Source organism: Pholis gunnellus (assembly GCF_910591455.1).
Source record: "Pholis gunnellus genome assembly, chromosome: 8".
In the NCBI taxonomy this organism is placed as follows: Eukaryota; Metazoa; Chordata; class Actinopteri; order Perciformes; family Pholidae; genus Pholis; species Pholis gunnellus.
Genome location: NC_136534.1, coordinates 15,954,071 through 15,978,175, shown reverse-complemented (window position 1 = coordinate 15,978,175; position 24,105 = coordinate 15,954,071). Strand labels below are relative to the sequence as shown.

General features: G+C 40.0%; 3 protein-coding genes across 4 annotated transcripts; 1 reads left to right on the top strand and 2 right to left on the bottom strand.

The window, feature by feature from the left end:
* Window positions 1-1,298: 1,298 nt before the first annotated feature.
* On the bottom strand, window positions 1,299-7,590 carry dbf4 (DBF4-CDC7 kinase regulatory subunit). Its single transcript, XM_079164191.1, has 13 exons — window positions 7,365-7,590; window positions 7,122-7,233; window positions 6,672-6,832; window positions 5,837-6,019; window positions 5,652-5,702; window positions 5,497-5,566; window positions 5,321-5,397; window positions 5,148-5,193; window positions 4,981-5,026; window positions 4,764-4,889; window positions 4,004-4,118; window positions 3,353-3,465; window positions 1,299-3,221 (listed from the first exon to the last, which is right to left on the bottom strand). The coding sequence occupies exons 2-13, from the start codon at window positions 7,180-7,182 to the stop codon at window positions 2,396-2,398; spliced, it is 1,875 nt and encodes a 624-aa protein (XP_079020317.1). The 5' UTR covers window positions 7,183-7,233; window positions 7,365-7,590; the 3' UTR covers window positions 1,299-2,395.
* A 508-nt stretch (window positions 7,591-8,098) lies between these two features.
* On the top strand, window positions 8,099-12,512 carry slc25a40 (solute carrier family 25 member 40). The gene is made up of 10 exons (XM_079164172.1): window positions 8,099-8,238; window positions 8,433-8,540; window positions 9,046-9,105; window positions 9,195-9,301; window positions 9,413-9,480; window positions 9,835-9,959; window positions 10,769-11,052; window positions 11,163-11,244; window positions 11,584-11,664; window positions 11,756-12,512. The coding sequence occupies exons 1-10, from the start codon at window positions 8,220-8,222 to the stop codon at window positions 11,887-11,889; spliced, it is 1,068 nt and encodes a 355-aa protein (XP_079020298.1). The 5' UTR covers window positions 8,099-8,219; the 3' UTR covers window positions 11,890-12,512.
* A 1,246-nt stretch (window positions 12,513-13,758) lies between these two features.
* rundc3b (RUN domain containing 3b) lies at window positions 13,759-22,513 on the bottom strand (the record flags this gene model as incomplete). Of its 2 annotated transcripts, none has more annotated exons than XM_079165212.1 (11): window positions 22,335-22,513; window positions 18,322-18,437; window positions 17,517-17,650; window positions 16,950-17,035; window positions 16,640-16,729; window positions 16,158-16,238; window positions 15,695-15,869; window positions 15,195-15,352; window positions 14,428-14,574; window positions 13,984-14,105; window positions 13,759-13,904 (listed from the first exon to the last, which is right to left on the bottom strand). In XM_079165212.1, exons 1-11 carry the CDS (start codon window positions 22,427-22,429, stop codon window positions 13,759-13,761), a joined length of 1,350 nt encoding a protein of 449 aa, XP_079021338.1. In that variant the 5' UTR covers window positions 22,430-22,513. The 2 variants fall into 2 exon arrangements, with proteins under 2 accessions (XP_079021338.1, XP_079021339.1); XM_079165213.1 differs by having other exon boundaries at window positions 16,640-16,726.
* Window positions 22,514-24,105: the final 1,592 nt, after the last annotated feature.

The window sequence follows — 24,105 nt, the reverse complement described above, 5'->3', positions numbered from 1 at the left end:
CAGTCCCTCTTGTTAGGGGCCATCGGGGTCCTTACGAGTCTGAACGCCGAGCGCGTCTGAGCGCACCGACACCCCGCGGATCAGCAGCACGGAGGAGGCGTGGAGGAGAGAGACAGGGAGGGGGAGGGATGTATGGGAGGAGAGGACTGGGGACACCTCCTTAAAACACATCAATATCCAGCGGCTCACTGCAGAAACGCCTAATGCATAAATATGAGCGCGCTGTGGAGACGGGATGGTGAAAAGCTGCGGACCCGGCCCTCCGCCGACTTGATATCGTCGCTCGCCTCCTCCACCTTCGTCCATGTTAAATTCGTTCAGGAGCGCCATTCCTGTCCAAAATCAGCCTTTTTATTATCATCATGAGTCACTCCATCGCCTGTTATCAAAACGGGAAAATTAATAAATCCCTAGTGTCTGGTGATATTGTTTTCGTGGATGTTTTATAATTGTTTTCCCCTACATGGCACAATTGATCACTTAATTCCTGTCATATTTTCCAGTTCTGCCAAAACAACAATCAGGAACATGCTTAGAAAGACCTACACAGATGACTGCACCTGGTGTGGACTTGGCTCCTGAACAACAACTCTTACAGTTGAGCTGATCACAATGTTATTTTCCAGACAGGATTGTTTCCTCAATCAGCTAATGTGGCTCTAAGAGTTCAACAGAAGATATTGATGCCATTTAATGTTTATAATGGATCGAAAACAACCGACTAACATTATGTGAACACTCAATTTTCCCATTGTTTTCATTTGTTCGATGCACCTTATAATAAACAAACTCATGTACACTGCAGTTCAAAAGTTTAGATTCGGTGTATGCATGTGGTTCATGTTTTAAAGAAAAACGGATTCCCAAAACATGCAGAGCCCAGTTGCAGCGTGTTGTGGTTCAATAATGGTGGAGGGTCACTTGTGCTTTTTGTGTACTGGAAATGAATTATACTGTTATCCGTATTTAAATAGCCATTATGGAAGGAAAGAAAAAATGACAATACAACAGAGGATTCTAAACCTTTGAACGGTACAATGACAAACGTCTGTGGTGTGTTGAGTTTGAATGTTGTCCCCGTGTCTGTGTGGTTTCTTCCTCCCACCAGTTTAAAGACATGTAAGCAGATTGAAGGCTCTAAATTTGCAGTAAAGGTGCAAACATTTGAGCATGAATAGTTGTCTCTGCAAGTCAGTGTAGAGACTCAGGCCCCTGCACCCTGATCAAAGATAAGTGTGTATAGATAATGGATGGTGAAGAAAAAAATTAAAATGTGCATTCAGTTTAACCTTTGCCAGTTTATTTGTGCTGTGCTTGTACCTCAGAACACATTGTTGCTCAAGTCTTTTTCTTAAAGTCAGTGGCACAGAGACGCCCATTTGACCCAGAGCATCACTTAGAGAGCCGTGTGGGAGAACAAGGCCACTATGCTAATGCACCAGATGCAGGGAAAGGCACATGAAGGCAGGAAAAGTGCACTTAGGAAGAATCCTAAAATGTCATATATAATATCAAGTACCACACATACAATACATATGCAACCATGTTATCTATATGTAAACAATCAGTTCTCAATGTCTGGAAGACTCAAACTACCTTTCTCCAGATTACTGTGTACAATATTATTAATAAAGCTGCCTTTTTTTAATAAGATGCTCCTTTTCCCTCAACAGTATTCAGTGGAAACGACCGCATAGAAACTAATCCTACAAATATATTCACACAGTGGAATTTCCTAGATTTTCATTTGGCAATAAAAAGGTATCACATTTGTGAAAATGTGTAAAATGCATGTCTAGAAGGCGGCCTCTTTAATACTTTGACTTTACAGCTTTTGGGATGTTTTTTCTGCAGGTTGTATTGTTCATGGCGTCTAGAAATGTTCTCTATAAAACCAAGTTGAAGTTAGAGGCTGAACTTGATTTCTGTCTAAAACTGAAGAATGTTATGGAATAATTTCAGGACTACGGCGACTTAGACCAGTTGTGGGCAAATAGTGGATAATTCAGTCCGCAATAACATATTATGAAAATAGATTGCTTTTACCTGGATTCAATTCATCAATTAGGTATTTTTAATTCTTCCTTTATATACCCATCAAAAGAGATTTAAATTAGACTAACTCGATATCAAGATGTCAATATATTTTGTACATTTTAGACAAGTTTTTACTCATGGGACTCATGTCATTTTAACTCCATTGAAAAAGGTAATTATTATGCTGGTTTACCTTGTTCAGGTTTTATATCTTATACAATGCTAAATACCAAATCCACACATCCGTAGCTGCCCTTCATCTGACTCACTCCGCTGTCTTCAAGAATCTAGTGGCTTGTTGAGTCCACGGCACAGACTGTGGCATGTTTGAATAATAATACAGTTCATGTCTCCCTCACTAGACCTCAAACCCCAGAAATTCCCCATCCATGTCATCAGATGACTGAAACAGCTCGCAGAGCTTCAGCATGGATTTGTCTGGAATGTCTCTCGGCTTTACGCTTTCAACGCGCGTGTCCACTTTCCGTCTCTTTCGTTTATAAACTCTCACCCTCCTCCGTATTTTCCGGAGCGGAGAGAAGCTGTGTGAAGGAAGACTTTCTTCTTCTTCTCTTTCTGAGAGCTCGTTTCCAGTCATTTTGTCAACAGATATGTTTCCGTCGTGAACAGCCTCACGCGCTGAGGAACCCTGCTTCCTATCAGACTCCTCTTGTTGATTTGTTATGACATTAAGGCATTTTAAGGAAGCTTCATTCTGGACCGTCACATTATGGAAGCAGGAGGTTGAGCTGTTCACGTCTGGAGTTGTTGTTGTTGTTTGGTCCACCTTGTTGACCGGAGCAACTCTGGAGGGAATAGAGGCAACACATTCACCTCTAGAGGGGGCTGTTTCCATCCTGGGCTCAGGAATTTGTGCCTGCTCAGCTTTTTGAGAGCAAGAAGTCAAAGAATTCTTTCTGCACGGCTGTTTACGTGCAAGAGATTTGTGCTTGGATCTGTCTGGGTGAGAGTAATAGCTCCTCCTCTCTCTGGGAATCAGAGGAGTGGAACCAGTGACTGATCCTATTTGTAAAGTGTGTGCCGAGTAAGATCCCTTATCGACAGTCCGATGCTGCTCTTCTTCTTTAATAATCTCCGTGTTACCGAGATCTCCCTCGTGTCTTTGCACAGTGGTCCCAAACGGTCCCGGAACCATCAGAACAGAGGAAACACTGCATTTAGGTCTAAACGGGAATCAAAGAAAAGGTTTTGCGAGTAGAGTGGAATAGAAAGATAAAAAAGGTCCAAAACACATTTATCTACATGTGAACATTTAATGTTGATGAACGTTTTAGAAGGAATGTGGACAAGTTACCTTTTAGCTTTTGTTTGGATGAGGAAGTTGCAGTGCAGAGTTGAAACCAGTTTGTCCACCACCGAGTATTCGTCACTCTTGGAGAAAGCCTTGTGACGCTCACTCTTTAGATGCTGAACAAAAATACAACAAATCACAGTAGCATTAGAATTATAACACATTTATGCAGAAGGACAAGATGCACTGTTGTAACGCTAATTTACTAAACCTGTATGAATATACAGTAATCAACAGCTTTGTACAAGACTACATATAATCTGTAATTCTTTTGATTTCCTAGGATGCCATACACCTTACATACAGTACATCACTCTACTCTGTGTTAAAAACTGAATTACTAGCATCAGCCGCTATAAACGAGAACTTAACACTGTGTGCAAGACCTGCTCATTGCACATGACCAAATACCGCCAAAATAATGTCGAAACACATCTTTGATGATTAGGTATTCAAAGAAAATTGTGGTTAATTCAAACAAATAAGGTGAAATATAATCACACTAAATAAGAATAGCTTCATATATTAATTCAAAACAAAGACATAAAAGGTAGTTCTGCTCATGAATGTTCATATTGGCCCTTCAGTATAAGTTATTGTCTTGGTATTGCAGTATTGCATTGACAGTTCTCACTTTTACATGCGGTAACTCACCGTTGTGATGTTCTCATATTTGATCATACAGCACTCGCAGTAGCCGCCTCGCTTCTTGTCTTTGCTCTTCTTTCGGCCGTTTGCGAGGTCTTCGCTGGCCGAGGCTTTTGCACCTCTGATCCCAGAGGTTGCACAAATAAAACCAAACTAAGGTGAAAACAGTTTGGATTGTAGACATTTTGATGAATTTCATTCATTCTTGATGGGTGACTCTAGGAGTTACAACTTAAAATTGTGCGGACAAGCACTTTTCTAACCCACAGACTGTTAAATTCTGCTCATGATCCCAAAGTTTCAAAAGAAACAAAATGTGTCAGACTGATTTACACATAAATGTGGAGAAATGTATGCTGGAATAAAGTTTTGATTGATTGATTGATATGCAAACATAGTGGAGAAATTTGTGGAAAAAAACTTTGTAAACAGTGTGGAAAAATGTAAGTAGTTACTTTATTTTCCACAATGTTGAGTTTTTTTTTTCTCTTCACCAAACAAAGCAACACCGTTAACCGAGAACAGATGTCATTAACAGAACGTCAATAAACAACAAAACTGTAAAAGATATAGATTACTGAAAAAAACAATGTGAGCTGGGTGCAAAAGTTAGTAAAACTAACTTTGCCGCATCTTAAGAAGAATCTTAGGAGGGATTTGGTGGTTGAAATATGTTTAAAAATTCTAAATACACCGTCTTTATGACCGTGTGACATACTGACCACATTAAATTAGCTGAAAGCAAAGCAGAGAAGAATCAACATACCTGCGTCCCGGCTGTTTGTTTCCAGGAAGAAGCTTGCCCTCGACACAGAAGGGAGTACAGGGAGGAAGCGTCTTCAGGTTGAACTCGGGCATGTTCGGCATGGTGAGGTAGATTGGTCGGTAGTGTCTGTGGAAGGGGAAAGAAACACAACACAGTCAATAAATATATGTAAACAACTCAAAGACAGTGCAGCTTCTTTTAGTCTTCTGTCTCTTACCGGCTTGAATCCTCTACCTTGACGAAAGGTTTAGTGATTCGCCCTCCTGGAACAAACATCAGTCATAGTCCATTTAAAGTTGAGCATGTATTTACAAAGCATCAAAAACAATGGACCACATTTCTACAGAAAAAAATAAAAGACTGTAATAACAATATTACATTTACCTCTGCATTTCTGAAAGCCTTGCTTTACTGGCGACTCAGCTTTGACCTATAAAGAATAAGCATTTAAAAACACAATTTTACAAGGTCGAACCAATCATTTTTAGGATAACAATCCCAAAATGTGATTCAATCTTTACAAAAACTAATTTAAGAAGTTGAACCCGTAAACCTACACTTGTTTTGACGGCAGTGGTAGCAGCACACCGGCTGCTGACAATTTTTTTTTTCTTCTTAACATAAGCGATTATATCTGAAAGTGACATAAAAGATCATTATTTTCATTTATACATTCAAATAAAAAAGAGGTTTTATCAGTTTGTTACATTATCAACCATTATTGACAGCATACCATCTATGTAGAGGATTTTCACCCCCCACTCCAGAGCATTTGACAGGATCTTGTTCATTTTCACCCTCTCCTAAAAGCAAACAAATGTGTATAAGCACAGAGAAGACACACGGCAGTTAAAGTTCCTCACTAGACTCAGTCATGATCTAACAAACCTGCTCTTTCACCACTTTCTCCACCAAAGACTTCCCTCGACTTGGAACAAACTGAAAGATAAGAAAAGAAAAACTATGATATTAATACTTAGTGAAAATGATCAAGAAGGGAATTGCACAGGCTAGCTGTGAACTAGACCTAAAAACATGTCTGCACTACAGCTGATGAATGAAAGTGAACTCACGGTGTCTGTTTGGCCCTGAGACTTGCTTCTGATGGTGTCCCGGTTTGATCGAGGGGGGGGTGAACTTGGGCCAGAGTTCGGGCTGGGAACAGGAGAGTCCTGCCTGATGCATTGCACATATCTAGCCTCCCTCTTGTTGGACACCAGATATTTGATTTCCTTACTGAAGAACTTTTCAACAGTCTAAGTGACAAACGAGAGAAAACAGGATCGTCTTTTTAAAGAAAGCTTTAAGACTTTTATAACAGTTCATTCCAGAATAACAACTGCAAACACAGATTATATCATCAGTGATTTACAGGGATGGGAACCAATCTAAATACATGTTTCATCGAAATGTGCCCATGACAGAGTTTTGAAAACTGTCGAGCACAAAAGCTGTCTGATTTGTAATCTCATTTACTGTTTTCTTAATCAGATGTTTTCTCTGCCACTAATATTTCAAAATGTCAACCAATACCCAGCACTTCTATCTTATTGCAATCATCATATATAATATCATAATGAAGAAAAGATAAACCTTTATTGATCTCTAGAGGGGAAATCTGGTAAGTGCAGCAACACAAGAAGTCCGTTTTAAAAAAGGAAACTATACAAGAGCAACTAAAGAAAGTATGTAAAATCATTATTGTTCTGTAATAATGCCCAAACAGGAGAAAGCTGAGTGAATCCTGGAGAAGTCAGCAGGACAGAGGGGAGGAAATATAACATTAGTTGTTGTGAATAACTCTGTAACTACATGGATATGTCGAGCTGGTACAGGAGAAATGACAAAGATTTAAACCTTTTGTGAAAGCCACAAAAAATAGGGAAAATGTGTGTTTTTTGTTCTCACCCCTCCCAGGTCTTTGATGTCACTCTCCAATATCTCTGCTATTCTGTTTGATGGAAGATCCAGGAAAAACACTTTCCCAGCAAAAGGTTTGGCTTGAGCAGCAGAGGACACGCATGTTGGCTTAGCTTGCATTGCTTTGTCACCAGTGCTGACTCCTTTACCTGCAAATTACAGTCACAGGATGAGGGAGGGAGATTGACTAGCCCCCTAAATATCAGCTGAAGAGCTTGAATAAGTGGTCACTACTCAATATAGTGATCAATCACTTTAAACCATTCATTACATCACTGATCAATGATCTAATCAGTAAGTTAGCGTAACCCTTACGTTTCAAACGTAGCTAGCGTTAACTCGAAAACACGGAAATGGACTTTGGTTGTAAAAATAAAAGTTTAGAGTAACATATGGTGGCGTTAACGTTATAATAATATAATAATAACATTAACGTACCTTGCCACCTGGGTCCTGTTTGTCTCTGGGTGCGTTTCGGCTTCATTTTATTCTCTTGCATTGAGATATGTTTGTAATGTCTTGAGTCAACATGGAAGTCCTTGTTTGTCCGCTGTGTGTAAACAAAGAAAGGGTTATTTACAAAGGGGGGCCTGAAAACTAATACATGAGCAGTGTAACGTATGTCAATAACTGTTAGTTAGTGCTTACTGCTCCCTATACTAACATTTAACTGTAACTTACCGTCTTAACGTTAACGTTAGTTATCGTTTCCCCGGTGGACAGCTTTGTCGGTTAACGTTAGCAGCTTTGCGCAACTTACGCTACATTATTTCGTGAGCTAAAATGTATTAAAATTATAATAATAATAATAATAGTGATGCGTTTCCTACAACAAAGTATGCATTGTCAGGATATTTTACAACTGTTAAGACACGCGCTAGTCAGTTTACAATTCACAAACACGTATCTTTCCCGCTTCAAATCCAATGGTGGAGGAGGTCTGTGTTGCCATGTTTGACACTTTCTGGTCACGTAACCACTGTCACGTTTAAATGCGTTAAGCTCCCAGTTTATACTCACATCAGTTTTGTAATAACATAGAGTTCAGATTGTTTTTCTTAAAAATAACTTTCCGTCTTTGGTGAACGCTTTCTGTCGCCCCTTCTGGTTTTACGGAAACTCTTCAACCCTGGCAACCCCAGAAATAAGTAAATGCTGTCTTTGAGTTTGAATGTGATGTTTCCACATTACTGTAAACAAAATAAATAGATAATGTTACGTTAACAATCTATAGCTAAAATAGTTTTTTTACAACAACATTGTATACATTGTATGTGCAAATATTTTGTATAACCATTATTGTATTTAATGTATCACACAATTAAGACATTTCCAAGAATGTGCTCTGCTGAAACTAATACTGGAATGTACACGGAAATGTCATCATGTAACTAATATTGTATGGTGCGTTTGCTGAGGAAACTAAGCAGTGAGCTAAGGTTACAACCCCGAAGCATACACGTGTTAGCCATTGAACCTGTTTCAGGAGACTTTAAACCCTGAGAGTGATGTGCTTCTTAATGGGAGACTTCGTAGATGCTGGGGCGGTTTAGCGGTAAGTAGTTAGCTACCTTAGGTTGACCAGAGAGCTCTCTTCTCCCTGTAGGTTAATGTTACAACACCTGGGATGTTATAATAACGTTTCAACGTTTCAGTGACCGCTAATTAGCACCCTTGGCAAATAATGTTCTTGTTTACATGATGACTGTCATGCATATTTATAAACACCGTGTCTTTGATTTTTTTAAGAATACAGTATGAGTGGTCAAAGTCCTGCTCCTCCAGGCTTGAATGGCATTACTCCAATTCAACAGATGGTGGCGTCCTGCTCCGGAGCCATCATCACATCTGTGCTGGGTGAGATACTAGAGACTATTCATCTGTTATGTGTAACGATAGTATTTCCCTTAGAAACTGGTGTTTTTGCTTTTGTTACTACTAATAATTTTTCATTTCCTTTGTTTCCTTCTCCTTCAACTCAAGACAGTCACTGTTTTATTCTCAAATATTAATATAATGCAGTCTAATACAATACAAAACTGTTTTAGTGATGTTGACTGATGTTTATGGTAATTGGTAAAAACACCCCAAAACTCTGTTTTGCTCCTGAATATAGTTGATAGTGTGAAATACCGGTGTATGTGATTTGTTACAAAGAGCTAAAACATGCAAAACCACTCATGTCATGTTGCATTGCACCTCACCTGGCAAACATTAACGACAGCCTAAAACAAGTACAAGCATTGGTGTATTACAAGTACACAACATTTACATTTTGTATTAAAAGACATCACATTTTCCAAAATTTGTAGTCTACCAAATTGTATACATGGAGCTTCATGTTACATTTTCCTTTTTTCAGTTACACCTTTGGATGTCGTGAAGATCAGACTGCAAGCACAGAAAAATCCCTTTCCCAAAGGTATTATGAGTATGATCAAGTATGTCGAGTATTGTGTTTGATACAGTAAATATTAAATGACCACGTACATTTCTGTCAATATCTTTCAGGGAAATGCTTCGTCTACTGCAATGGACTTATGGACCACATATGTGTCTGTGAAAACGGCAACTCCAAGGCCTGGTACAAAGCCCCCTGTCACTTCAATGGCACACTGGTAACCATTTCAGCTCCCCATTCCACCAATAACTCTTTACCAAATCAAATATAAAAGCTAGTCAGACAAGCACGTCTTCCTACGCTGACTTCACACTCTGCGTCTCTGCAGGATGCCTTCGTCAAGATAGTACGCCATGATGGAATAAAGGCATTATGGAGCGGTCTGCCTCCGACCCTGTGAGTGAGAAGTCTCCTGCGTCTCTTTTATTCCCTTGCTGCACTTCGTCCTTCCTGCTCTCCTCTTAGAGCCCAGTTTCATAGAAAATGTGTTTGGTGGACAGTCATTTAGCCTGCAGCTGGCTGATGCGCTCATTAAGGGGCCAATTAGTGGCAAACCACCTCAGGTTGTCTTGTGGGCTGATTACCAAAGATTGGTTTATGTTAAGTATTATCTTAATGGCATTTTCTTAAATGAATCACATTGCTAATTAATGTATTTGGTGTTGCTTTTGTGGTTTAATTTCCCCTGCTTGGACTAATCTTGATTAAGGCATAATATATGGTTATTTTCTACATGTGTGTTGTCTCCAGTGTGATGGCAGTCCCTGCTACGGTAATCTACTTTACGTGCTACGACCAGCTGTGTGCGGTGCTGAGGGTCAGGATGGGAGACTGCGCTCAGGAGGCTCCTCTTGTGGCAGGAGCTATCGCTAGAGGTGAGCTGACTGCTGTCGCATCAAGACAACGTTGCTGAATCCAGCTCTTTCTTACAATTGTTAAAATCAGTTACTGTTGATCGTCTGCATTAAATTATTGTTGAGAGAATGAAACATACCCCCTATTAGTCAAATAGGCGTTTCTGTCTCGTCAATTAAGAAGTCTTGATTTCATCCTTTTTTTTTAGGCTGAATTACTTATTTCCAAGAAATGTCTGAACACATCTCTGGTAAACACAAGATTTAAACATGGTGCTTTTTAAGGGGATTTTTTCGTGGAGCAAATCAGTTTTACAGATCTGTCAATTAAATCAACCAATCGATTAGTCGTATGAGTGTTAGTCGACAAAGGATTTCTTTGGTCGAGGACAAAAAACAACAACTACTTGGTGAAGAGGCATCTTTTGAGTATTAATTAGAGTTCCTTTCACCGTGGAGTATTTTAATAATGCTGGTGGTTTGATTTTCAGATTCATTTTTCTAGAGAAACCACCCATACTTTCTGCCCTAAAGCACCGAGTATCTGTAATTTCATCCTACACTAGATTTCATTTAGAAAACTTAGTCTGACACATTGTGACCCTGACGTGGTTCCACTCTGATTTCAATAACGTCCTGTGAGCAGTTATTGAAAAGGAGATTTTAGAAAGAGCAAAGTTGATGAGGATGACTACAAATAAGGAACTTTTTCTCTCTCTTTCTCTGTGTGTGTGTGTGTGTGTGTGTGTGTGTGTGTGTGTGTGTGTGTGTGTGTGTGTGTGTGTGTGTGTGTGTGTGTGTGTGTGTGTGTGTGTGTGTGTGTGTGTCAGTGGGTTCAGCGACAGTGATCAGCCCTCTGGAGCTGATCCGCACGAAGCTGCAGTCTCAGAAACAGTCGTACAGGGAGCTGACTGACTGCATCCGCTCTGCAGTGCGGACAGAGGGCTGGCTGTCTCTGTGGCGAGGTCTGGGGCCCACACTCTACCGAGACGTTCCCTTTTCAGCCATGTACTGGTACAACTATGAGAAGGGCAAGAGCTGGCTGTGTGAACTATATAACACCAGAGAACCCACGTTTACAGTTACCTTCTTATCCGGAGCGGTGTCTGGCTCTGTAAGTGCATCAGCATTCAGCCTGTCACCCTGTAGAAACTGAACTCCACAGAAAATATCATTTATAAGTGAACATAAATAGTGATTTATACATATTTCCATCTCTTTCAGATCGCGGCCATTGTAACGTTACCTTTTGATGTCGTTAAAACGAGAAGGCAGCTGGAGCTGGGAGAGCTACAAGCAAAGAACTGTAATTATGCCGTTATTCTTTATTGTTATATTGATTAGTAAATGCTTTTTGAAGATTACAAATGTCATCAAAACATCAGTGGATTCCCAACCAGGGCCACGTTTTAGGATTGGAACAGGATTGTTGTTTTTTTTTAACATTAAAGTTACTTAAGGGAGGAAAAAAGGAAAACTATAAATAAAGGGATTCAATACATTCAAATCAGCACATTTAGAACATGACAAGTGGTTTTGATGAAAAGGTACTTGAGCTCGTCTGAGAGGGCTGTGAGGTCCAGACAGAAAGGTTGTTCTGACACGTTAAGTCCTTTGATGTTGACTGTTGTCTTTGTCTCATCAGTGTCCTGTCGGGTCTCCTCCTCCACCTTCAGCGTGATGAGCAGGATTGTGGCGCAGGACGGCTTTGGTGGACTGTTTGCAGGTAGATACTCTTGTGATATTTCGTGAATCATTATACTAGACCTGACTATTTGGTATGTAATTGATCCTCTTATCTGTTGTGTCTCTGCCAGGATTCCTCCCAAGGTTGATTAAAGTGGCCCCGGCTTGCGCCATTATGATCAGCACTTATGAATTTGGCAAAGCCTTTTTCCGCAAACGCAACCAGGAGAGGACACTCGGGCCACTGCAGACCAGTAACACCTGATAGTTTTAAGACACAAGTACTGCTCGACTGTACCTGGAGGGAAACGGGTAATGTTGCCCAATTAAAAACACACAAGCAGAAGCTGAAGTGAAAAAAAAATGAACTACATGATCCATTACTGCACTGCAAGATTTATATGAAATTATTTTTATTAGTATTTATATTTAATATTCTATGATTTGAATCTTCGCTGCAACAAATTCTGTGCACACAACTGAAGATAAATAATGTTTTGTCTCATCAGCGTTCAAATCACATGCTTTCTGATGCATTCAACAGCCAGCAGATGGCAGCGACAGTTTTGTTAATAATAAGTGATTCTTCAGGTCCCAAATGTGTCTGTCTCAGTGGGATCGTGTGCACTGCCTCAAGTCCTTACCTTAAGAGATGTAAAATGAATTTCATCAAGTGTATCCTCCCCGGACACAGAGGGAGGATCTCCATGTTTTAAACTTCCATGCCAATCCCCCGTGACCTGTGAATGTGTGTGTGACAGAGAGACGAACGCTAAACGTGTGCCAGTGTAAAGCCATGAGTGTTTTTCAGTTGTACAAGAGACTGTGGAAGAGGACTGTGACACGTGGACTTTTTGACAATGTGACGTATTAAATATACATACCTGATCTGCTTTGGAAATTCTTTTCAGTCATAGACTTTATACTGGCATTCTCACCACACTTGTATATTGTGGACAAGAAACTCAAATATCACTATCAAATTCTCACTGTTTGGGTAAGCGTAGTTTATTCAAAATGTGGGATAAAAAGCAAACAAATCCAATAAAACATCTGCTGCATATCTGTGCAAATGACTAAAAGCAAAGTCATGATTCAGTGTTGAGGTACACGGCTAGTAACCAATAATAAGAAACAATTTACTGATATTAGGCAAAGCCACTTGTTTCTCAATCTCAAAAGTTATCTGTTGCACGATATTCTTTACTGGGACGTAACACAGATCATTGAGAGGTTTAGGAAGGATCCGTTTGTGGTAACTAGCCATTAAAATACTGCATTTAAGTAATGAATGGGAATAATAGGAGTCTGTCTGATAAAGCGGAACTTTAAAGTAAACCTAGAGGTAAATAGTGAATATTAATCGTGGGGATTAATACCTGAGAACAAAACATGTTGCACTGCATTATGCACGACATTGACAACAACCCTGATCCAAAAAAACTGAGAAAACATTTACACCTTAAACAAAATGTGACGGCATTATGTAAATCATTTGATGACATGACGAAAGTAGAGTTACATTCATCATAAATTAAAGAGATTACTGGATTTTAAAAAACTATTATATAAATGCAGTGGCAGCAGTAACGGCACAAAAAATAATAAGACACTTTCAACTGCAAGACATAATTCATGGTGACGAGAGACTGACCATCAGTATTTTGTGTTTTCTCAGAACTCTGATCTGATCTACAGTCAGTATTGTGAGCATGCTAAGCTCTCCTGGGAAACCTTTCAATCTTTAGTTCAGCTGACTAGTATTTTTAATTTATTTCCTAAAATGGAAAAAACGATTCTCCACAGACAAACAAACGACCAACAAATCAAAATAATTGAAACACATTGATGAAGTAACAGCAGGAGATCCTCTATAAAGAGTCAGAGGTTGTTTCAGCTGAACGGTACATTCATCAGACATCATTCAGTCTGATGGAGCTGCTTTTCAGTTTTAACACAATTTAAAGAACATGCTACGCCAGATTCTCAACTTGCAAACCTGACTTCCATCTGTGAAAGCTCTGGGCTCAACATTCAGAAAATAAATGTCTACAAATCAATACCCTCCTACATTTAGAAAAGTTCCTGGATTGTCCGGCCCTGGTGAAGATCTGTTTATTTAGCTCTCCGTTCATTACGAGGGGGTGAAGCCTGGACTGCTGATCTCTGTTGCAGGACTGGCCAAGCACTCGCTGGACTTCAGGCTGGCCAAAGACTTGTAGCTGGCGACTGAGGTCAGGGAGCCACACAGACCTCTTAGAGATGGAGTCTCCTCTTTACCTGAATGACAAGATACACGTGATCAATGCTCGCATCCCCCCTCCGGGAGAAGTCTGCTCACTCGCAGAAGGAGACGTACCTTGGTGATGCCAGTGTGTGCCAGTCGGCCTGGCCTCCAGACTCAGTGGGTGTGACGGTTCGAGAGACGTCTGGGAGAGACTCATGTCCACAGACAGCTGCTCCAGACTCTGGAAGCTTTTCCTGCAAATAGAGGATCAATAAACACATAACTAGTACAGCAACAACTAGTCAAGCAACAGGAAAAAATTGAGTTCAAGCAACTTAAAAACAAAAAGCAAACATTTGGTGGTTCCAGATTCACAAAATTGATCATTTGCTGGTTTTCTGAGTTCCTTATCAATGTAAATTGAATACCTTTTGGAGGATCAAGAATACAAAATCTGTATTTTATAGTCAAAGTTGTTTGTGAACAATTAAATCATGAATGATAAATCATTTAGATTGAGCAATAATGGAAGTAATAATGAGTTGGAAGCTGGAGGATGTAAACTCATCTACATACTCCTCCCACTGTCCCCTTCTCTTCCTGTACAGCAGCGTGTCCAAGGCAACTGCGTTGGTATCCAAGGCGACAGGAGATGGCCACTGATTGGTCAGATGGGCTGTCAACTCTTGCCTGGACTGCAAATCATTGTTCTTCAGCACCGTCCTGAAGACAATAGACATCCAGAGTCAGAGACAATTCCTTCAACTAATAAACACTTTTTTTTATTTTAGTTTCCGGATTAGCTGATGATAATAACCCTGCTCCACACTGCCCTAGAAGTCCACACTATTACCTGCATATTTGACTGTGTAAATACTCTCTGACTCACATTGTCATCCTCAAAGTTTCTCTGTGTGTATTCACTGACTCTCGCTCAGTCGACGCTGCATGCCACGTTGCTTTTTGCATTTGAAAACATCCAATGACTCATCCCACTGACTTGAGACTGCAGCTTCATTTCCAGAGATCGTGACACAAATCCTCTTGACAGACTTTGTAACTTACAGTAAATTAGGGATCAAACAGAGAACGGGTAGTTTCACTGATTAGAGCATAAATTTATAAATAAACAACACTGATGCAGCTTTTCCTCTTGGCTAAAAGCAGTGATTGATTCAACAACACACAAATAACAAACCACCTGCAACCTCCAGGCTTCTTGCTGTGGCCTGAATGTCAAACTCACAGCCGGATCTGCTGCAAAGTCCTCTCCACCTCACCGTCAGTAACCTCACATGCACTGACAAACACACACACACACACACGGAGCAGGATGAACTTACAGTTGGTCCTGTAGCTCCAGTACGATGTACTCAAGCTGTTCTTTCTCCAGTGTGTGGGAGAGGTGTGCGTCTTCTAGGCTCTGCTGAAGAGCTTTGTTATGAGACACAGCCTCTGACAGCTGGGCTTCTCGTAGACAGACCAGCTCTTCCAGGTAACCCTGAGACAAAGACACACACAAGCACATACACACTCTGTTTTCCATTTGTGTGTCTAATGCCATGAAGGCACTGCTGAATACACATCAGAGTTCTTTGCTTTGGCTCAAAGCATAATAAATAACCGTAGAGGACAGCTGTGGCAGCTCCATCCTGTTGAATAACAGCTGATGTCAAAGAGGGAAGAAACATTACAGATGTTGTATAATCAAGAAACAGCATTCAGCTGAATGTGTAGGTTTCAAAAAACATGTCTTCACAAAACACACTTTGAGCCTGTAATGACCATAACTAATATCAAACACACACACACACACACACACACACACACACACACACACTACCTTCTGCTCCAACGCCATTCGGTACTTCTGCTCAAAGCGTTTGCACTTGCTGACCAAGTTGCTCTGCTCCGTGAAGATGGAGGCAGCGGTGGCCATCTTGTCGGGGGTGCTGCTCTCACTGCCACTGCTCCCCAGAGTCCTCATCTCCTCCTCGTCGCTGCTGATGCTGTCTGCACTGCACAGGGAAGCAGCGTGAGCCTCATGCTAGCACACATCCAGCACAGCAGCGGGAGGCAAACAGCAGCCCGTGGGCCAAATCTGACCAAAGAATATGTGCCCCCCCCCCCACCCCCCGACCAAAGCTGAAGGCTCTCATAGTTAAAACTTTTACACTATTTTTCACAAATCCAACGCAGATAAAAATGTAAATAGAAGGATCATGTAAATCCCATTAAAAAACGACCTTGTTGACACCTGCTTTAGAGTACACTGATGATGAACTGTGTGCTTTGACCTCACATACTTCTGAGTGAACTTCAAGTAAGGCGTGTAGTCGATCACAGCGGGGCAGCTGCCATCCAGACTCTCTCCTTTCAGACAGAAGCTAAAAGACAGGATGGAAAATCAGATCAGCGCCTCCAAGATGTACAGCTTTAAAGTACTAAGTCCATATCTGCTGCACTAGTGATTATTTAGTGTCCAATTAAAGGGGGTTGAATACTTATGCAACTTTGATCACTTTGTAGCAATTTGTTTTCACTTTTTTTTTATTGTCGTCAGCAACCGCTTCTCTGTAATTAATGTGCACGTCACAATAAAGAACATGAAACTTGTTGAAAGACAATAAAACATGAAAACTTCAATTTTCATTTTAAGCTCTATTAACATGAAAGCCTTTTGGATCAACTTTAACATTTTACCGATGATACCAAAAATGCATTTCTTGCAGAGAAAGCTCCACACGGACTGTGCAACGGGGAACAATTAGCAGAATGTGACTAGTACCTGAAGTCGATGGTGTTGAGTCCAATGAGTGTGTCTGCTAACAGCCCCGCCTCCTCTCCCAGCATGATCGCTCCATCCTCGTAAAACCTCCTACAGTCAACACATGTTTGGTATTAATTCAACTCCTCTAGATATAGTCAACCGGTGTGTGATAATTGAATGTTTAAGATTAAGTGTAAGAAGATCCAAATTATCCTGCAACATGCTGATGTTTCTAAACACTATTTTTATACTTGATGACCTGATAAAACATATCATAATTGGGTTGAAGGGGAAACGGTGTGTGCAGTTTATGAGAACACATTTAGACCTTGTGGTTTTTAAGTCCTTCAGTGCAGATGAGATGTATTCTGATAATCTTTTCTCCATCAGGACCACTCTGATCCATGCCCGGCCCTGCAGAGACAAAGAAGTATCATTTAGTTAGTGGAAGCTTATAGAGTTCTTGACCTGTGTGTGTGTCTGTGTGTCTGTGTGTGTCTGTGTGTGTGTGTGTGTGTGTGTGTGTGTGTGTGTGTGTGTGTGTGTGTGTGTGTGTGTGTGTGTGTGTGTGTGTGTGTGTGTCTGTCTTGTTCTCACCTACAGCCTGACTGTAGAACAATGTTTGCTCCAATTGTTAGTGCAAAGTAATCTATAACAACAAACGCCTGATTGCAGCATGTGTGTGCTGATGTCAGGACACTTTTGGACTCAGAAGATGTAGAGCTGTGTATATACTGAAATTGCTTATATCTTTTTCTAGTTGTGGCTAAATTACACATTTATTTAATCAAATGCTCTGTTTATATTTGACAATCTGACATTTAGAGATCCACGCTATTTACTTCCTTGCTGCCTCGGGTAATTAAATCTGATCCCCAAAATGTTTTATCCTCACTTTAGATCTCGATGATCGCACATTCTCCATGCTCTCGATGCTTCGGATGCAATTATGAGGGACTTTGCTGCAGGCGCCTTTTAGGTAATCCCAGAAACTCCGAGGACTCTCATAGCCAAACCAAGTTGTCTGACCTGAGAAGAAAAAAAAACAGAAACAGAGGTTTGTACAAGCTTGAATCTGCATTTACGATGCTCTGAATTTTAAAGATGCGCAAAACAAGTTTGTACATGTTACTCAAATGGAAGTGGATCATAGTTGAAGGGTTTTTCACCCAGAAATTACATTTAAGTGACATAAAATATGCAAGCATTGAACTTAAATTAAGTTGAGTGGCTGTTTGAAGTGGTACAAATTTAAAGAAAAAAGTTAAGAGACCACAAATATTGATCTTTAGCAGGTCAGTATTTATACTATAGTGTAAGCATAATACAAATATACTGTGTTTGAATATTTTCACACTAACTAGACTCATCTCAATGAAGGGGAAATGAGATGCCCATCACTATCTAAACTTCACTGCAATTTCTATATTAGAATTGTGCATATTTTTCGATTTTCTCTTCGTGCTTATGACGATTTAAAGACACATGAAACCACAAAGTCTGCTGCTCATTTCCTGCTGAGGACCATTATCACAGATCAACCCTCTCTTTCTCTCCCCCCATGTTTCCTGTCACTCTCCTGTCAACTATCATCTATTAAAGTCAAAAAGCGAGAAAAACAATATGTCACTCTGCAGTATAAATATAACTCAGTTAATTACCTGCATGTGGATGAGAAGAGGGTTGCTTACGTTTTTTACCTTTGAGTCGATGACTGAGGATGTGCTCCAGGATGGAAACAAAGTTGACAAACTCTGGAGATGCGTCGTCTATCGTCTCAAAACAGGAGCGGTCCAGCAGAGTCTTCACTGAAAACCTGAGGCAGAAGAAGATGCACACGATTTATTTGAGCCTGTAACTTAAAAAGGTAAATTTTACCAAAGCGTGGAGCTTTATAGGCATTTACCAGGACGAAAGGTCAAGACACACAACTGGTTGCATTATGGGAATAGTTGGAGACAGCGTTTCAGCTACACACACTAAAAAGTCTGAATATCTTGGCCCCTGCTTTTTGGAAGCGAGTATAAATGTGTGAGGGATCTATCGACATTTTTCTACACTGACATCCGAGTGTGTCCAAAATATTTTCTTTATTACTGTCTGATGCCAGACTGAATGAGACGAAGACACACTCGGACCACCGGTAATGCACATAAGAACAAACAAAACAAAAAGAAGAATCTTAATTGAGATAAAACAAACAACGTAAAGGCACAGAAAATAAAACACATACGGCCTACATTGTTGAAATAAGGCTTTTGATTAATATCCTGTGATGAAACCAGTCATGATGAGCGGCCCTATGACATGTGCACCGACGACTCTGTCTAATCTGGTTTCAACTGATTAGACAGGAAGACAGGAGAGTTAATGGACGAGGCTGCAGTGTGTGTGTGTGTGTGTGTGTGTGTGTGTGTGTGTGTGTGTGTGTGTGTGTGTGTGTGTGTGTGTGTGTGTGGTGTAAATCTTGCCAAATTGTGTGTAGCCTTTAACATCAGCTAAATAATCTGACTTCATCTCTCCCGTTGCTTAGCAGCAGGGTGACCATAGAGTGGGTGCTTCCAGCGACCGAAGACGAAGACGGATAGATTTCATCTTATTTTCGTGAATACGGGCAGATGTGAATCACATATCATGTATGTTTACTTTCAGACACTTTGAAAAACAATTTCCTAATGACCTCTCTGTGTAGAGTTTACTGCATTTCTCCTCTCGGGGATTTTTCAACATTCAAACAGTAAAAATCGAGGCCCTGGGACTTTCAGTCAATGTAAGAACCCCAGAAATCCTGATAAGTCGAGCATTTAAGTGACTTAATGTTGAAGCACCTCAGTGCTGAGGTGGTTGAAGTCGTGAGAACCCTGTTGCGAGGCGACAGTCAACAATCATCAATGTTCCCTTTCAAAGAAATGGTAAATGATCAACCTTGTTCTTACGAATGAGAGATGTTACCAACATGACACAATGGATTCACAACATTTTAAACTCCTGACAACAAATGGTTATTCCCACAATCAGGACACCATTTAAAGGCACCATTATCTTTGGCTGATTAGACTTCTTCTCTGGACAGGTCTCCATTTTTCTCACAGAAGACATTTTGAGCACAGGTGTAAACAATAAATGAATGATGGCTTATTTCCATTTGGGTTCATCAGGAAACTAGTGAAATGTGAATGTCCCTTTCTGAAGTTAGGGTTTGGTTTGTCCATTCTGGGCTACTGTATCGACATGGCGGCTCTGTGAAGAGGTCTGTTGGTAGATATAAAAGGCTCATTCTAACGTAATGAAAACCCAACAATTCTTACTTTCAGGTGATTATACACGAAAGACAACATACTTATTCATTTTATATTCCATGTCTGCCAAAAGATCCCCATAAATGCTTCAATATTATTAGTAACACAACCGTGTCTGCTGCTGTGACAAAGGGTATTTTGTGGAGCTGTACAGACTTTACCTAGCCAACTGGTTTTCCCCCTGAGATGACAAACAATCATATTTCATTCATTCAACTGGTTGCTTGGATATACAACATCACACGGGCTCTTATAAAGCACTGCTGCTCTTCTCTTTAGCATGAAGTGTATGAAAACATGTCCTCTGTTCTTTACTGTGCATTCATCTGCACAACAGCTCTTAACCTGAAGCAGTGTGTTGGGTGTTTTCCTCCATGTAATTAAATGATGTGCACCATTAGTGCACTGAGTTTGATGACTCTGCTCTGCGTTTGATTATGGACAGTAAAATGACTTTTCTTTTCTGCATCTAGAGAACATGAGCTCTAAAAACAACCGGCATCTTTTCAATGGCAGGTGTGTAACCGTGTTGACGGCTACTGCAGCAGCTAGACTCTGCTTAGCGCTCACACTCGCTTGCAGCAGCAATCTACACTTTTCTTGAAGCTTCAACCCCCCAACAAGCAGCAGCTTGCTGGCAGGCGAATCAATTCAAACTCACGCTGTGCAGAAAAAGCACTGTTCAAACCCACTTAACTTTAAATCAAAGTGAAGATCCACCAGTTTCCAAAGATACCAAATAAAGTACCAGTCTCAAATAATGCACAATACATCCACAATGTAGATATATTCACTCAATGTTAAACATCATGTATAGTTTAAATAAAGAGCAGCAACAAGCCCAATACAATATATACATATACAATTATGTTGTAATATGTTTTGTCTGACCAACAGTAAAAACTCCCAAAAACATATCATATACAACAAAGAGAAAAGCATAAAATCTTCACATTTGTATTTGGTATTTTTGTTTAAAAGAATTACTGAAATGATTCATCAATCTGTCAGTCGATTCATCTGAATCATTTCAGCTCTATGAGATTCTGTCTCAGTGTGGAAGACAATGATTTTAACATTAAAGGGAACAAAAGTAGATAATGTAATGTCTTTAAGGCAGTCTTAAAGACTTTTCTTAAACCTTTCTTAAACCTCAGTAATAATTCATCTTCGGTTCATTCATTTAGAAAATCTGACATCACTTCTCTCTTCTCCCTCCTCCGCTTGTACCAATCAGCGAGTTGAAGGCTGGTGAGGAGGCAGAAAGGACCCGAGTGGTCAGCAAGGAGCACCTGCATCTGATTACTCTCCCTTTATATCTGTTTCAAGTGACGTTAACGGAGGAAGGCGTACGAGCCGGTCACCGTCACACCTGAAAAATATGTTTTTTCTCCTGTTAACTGAGCAGCTGGAACAGGTGATGCATTACCAGTTTGTTTTCTGAGCTCTTACACTTTCTTGGCGCCAAATATTAAAAACTAAATTAATCAAGCCTGCATGTCTTTTTTTTTTTCTCTGACCTATTCTGCTCTTCTGTCTCAAACGCACCACAGGGACTGTCAGTCAGTAACTGACATCTGCCAGCAGCTCTGAGAGGACCACAAATCAATACTCGGAGCACTTTTTACTTCAGCTGACAAAGAGAGGAGGAGAAACAGGCTCGTTTATGCACACCTCAGCATCCGTCAGCCATGTTTCAAATGTATCAAAACAGCTTGTCATTCATGAATCCATTGAGGTGTTTCAGGCAATAAAGTTAAACAAATTATTTAGCCACTTGAATGATGTTCCTGGTCGTGTCAAGGGGAGTCTTTAAACCATCAATTAGGGAAATCGAAAAAGAAACATTATATTTGCAGTTACATGAATAAAACAACTTGAAAACATAATAATAATAATAATAATAATAATAATAATAATAATAATAATAATAATAATAATAAACAACATTTTAAAAATTGGGGTGGGGTGGAATTTGAACTCATGACCTCAGTATTTCTACAATTCTGTGCTTAATCCTACACTGAACTGATTGTGAGGGTAATTATAAGTGAAATATGATTGTGCAGGCTGCTGAAGGTGGGCGTGAATGTGTATTTGTGTGTTTGAGTGAGTGAAGGAGATGCATACAATGTAGCCTACAAAACACACATGATAGAGTCATTCAGCAGGGGTCAGTCAGCTGACATTCTAATTGTGTCTACAATGATTGAATCATTTTCATTCAGAGCGGACACAGGATGCATTTCTTCTGTATGAATTTCAATTAATATCTTGGAGACCGGGGTTGCGGTCCTGCTCCACAAGCTAACCTCACGCAAACGCCTATGAAATTATGAATAAACAAATCTGTCGTCGGACGCTGTTTTCATCCTCCTGGCATTAGAAGAAAAAACATTGTGAGGAATTCCCACCTGCACACCGTGAGCAGGTTCCTCCTCTCCACCACGGCGCTCCTGCCTGCTCCACGCCTGCGGATGACATGCAGCCCCACGCCAAGCGACGCCATCCCCGGCCCTTATCCGGGCAGCTGCGAGGCGGAGGTGGTGCGCAGTGGCCGCTCCGCTCGCGCTGCACCAGGGTAAGTCAGGGCCAGCGGTCTCCGTCAACCCGGAGGAATACACGCTGCTCAGCTGCAGGAGGGGCTGGTCGCAAACCGAACCTGCAATGTAATAGGACTTCCAGTTGGTACTTTCAAAATAAAAGCTCATACAGCAGACCAGCAGCCTCTGTTTCTGACTCCACATCGGTAATATAATAAAAGATTTAAAAAGTATAATGTAATATAATAAAAACAACTTAAAGACGTTAGGCCAGCATAACTGAAAAACTAGAATTATTTTAAATGTCATTACACCAAAAATATAATTTAAATTCAAACTATGCAACATGTGGCAAATACTATATAAGGTTCTTATGGGAGGACATAAATATATTTTTATTTTTAACATTTATAGAAAATAAAGTTGCAGTTACCTGAATAAAAAAAACATAACACATGCATGGAGTTAACATGTCATAATTTATGTATCGCCTGATTTGGCCTCCTTTTATTTTGAAGCTAAATGTATCCGACCTGCAATAGGACTCTCCATAGGAAGATGCTACTGGCTGGAGAGGGTCCTGAAAGAAAAGCAAGACTGTGTGTGTAGCCTGCTCGTGTGAGGCTGTGTAGTCTGTTGTTTGAGGACCTAAAGAAAAGGTGAGAGTGGCTGCTTTTCATCCATACACAAAAATATCTCGTCTGTTCAAGTATAAAAAAACAGATTAATCCAAAAAATGAATGGCATGTAGGCTACTGTATCTTCACGTTAAGAGTTTCTCAGTTAACAATACCTAATTGAACTTGAAATATAGAGATCTATTTTACTCCTGTGTTAAAAAACATTAGGCTGCAGATGTAACCTATGAACAAACCTTTTATAGCATCATTAAATATTATAACTCACATCTTATCTTCCCGTGTTCATGCATTTTAAATGAGCTGTCAGTGAACACTATTGTGTCACCATATTACAGTCCTGTGTTTTGATCTTCATCATATGCTTTTTTCCACATTTGGATCATTGATTGTGACATTTAATTGCCTATAAATTCAGTCAAGTCATCTTGAAGGAGGACAGCGTCATCTAGAGGCCTCAAAGAAAATAACTGTCTGGGTTCCCTCCATCAGTGTCAAACTCCATGGGGGTGGGTTGTGATCAGGGTCGGGTAGAAATTGATTAGATTTAATCAGGATTATAATAATAAGTAACTATAATCAGTATAGATTACATATGAAAAAAATCTGCAATTGGATTATAGTTACATCTTCAAGGATTACATGATTGCATTATAGATTGTCTCGAAAATATACCATTGTCCCAGCATGATTTTGTAAGAGTTATTCGATTTGAACATTGAAACATTATCTGAAAAGTTGTGGTTGAACTGCTAACAACTGATAGAAATGTGAAAGATGACAATGTGCTACAACTAGACAAATATTTCTTTATAGGGTTACAAGACTATGTAATCTGTAGTTTATAATGTGATTTTTTTTGTTTATAATATGATTTTGTATGTAAAATCTTAGTCAGAAAAGTAACTAGTTACTACACTTGGCAAATATATGGCAGATAAATTTAGTGCCATAAAAAGTACAATATTTCCCTCTGAAATGTAGTGAACACGTGTTGCTGTGCC

Excerpts from the sequence above, each read along its gene's own strand:
- dbf4 (XM_079164191.1), bottom strand. The coding sequence starts at position 7,182 with ATGCAAGAGAATAAAATGAAGCCGAAACGCACCCAGAGACAAACAGGA. Across the intron at positions 5,027-5,147 it reads AGGCTTTCAGAAATGCAGAG|GAGGGCGAATCACTAAACCT; the intron begins GTAAATGTAATA and ends TGTTTGTTCCAG. Across the intron at positions 4,119-4,763 it reads AACAAACAGCCGGGACGCAG|AGGTGCAAAAGCCTCGGCCA; the intron begins GTATGTTGATTC and ends CTCTGGGATCAG.
- slc25a40 (XM_079164172.1), top strand. Across the intron at positions 9,960-10,768 it reads GGCAGGAGCTATCGCTAGAG|TGGGTTCAGCGACAGTGATC; the intron begins GTGAGCTGACTG and ends TGTGTGTGTCAG. Across the intron at positions 11,053-11,162 it reads CCGGAGCGGTGTCTGGCTCT|ATCGCGGCCATTGTAACGTT; the intron begins GTAAGTGCATCA and ends CATCTCTTTCAG.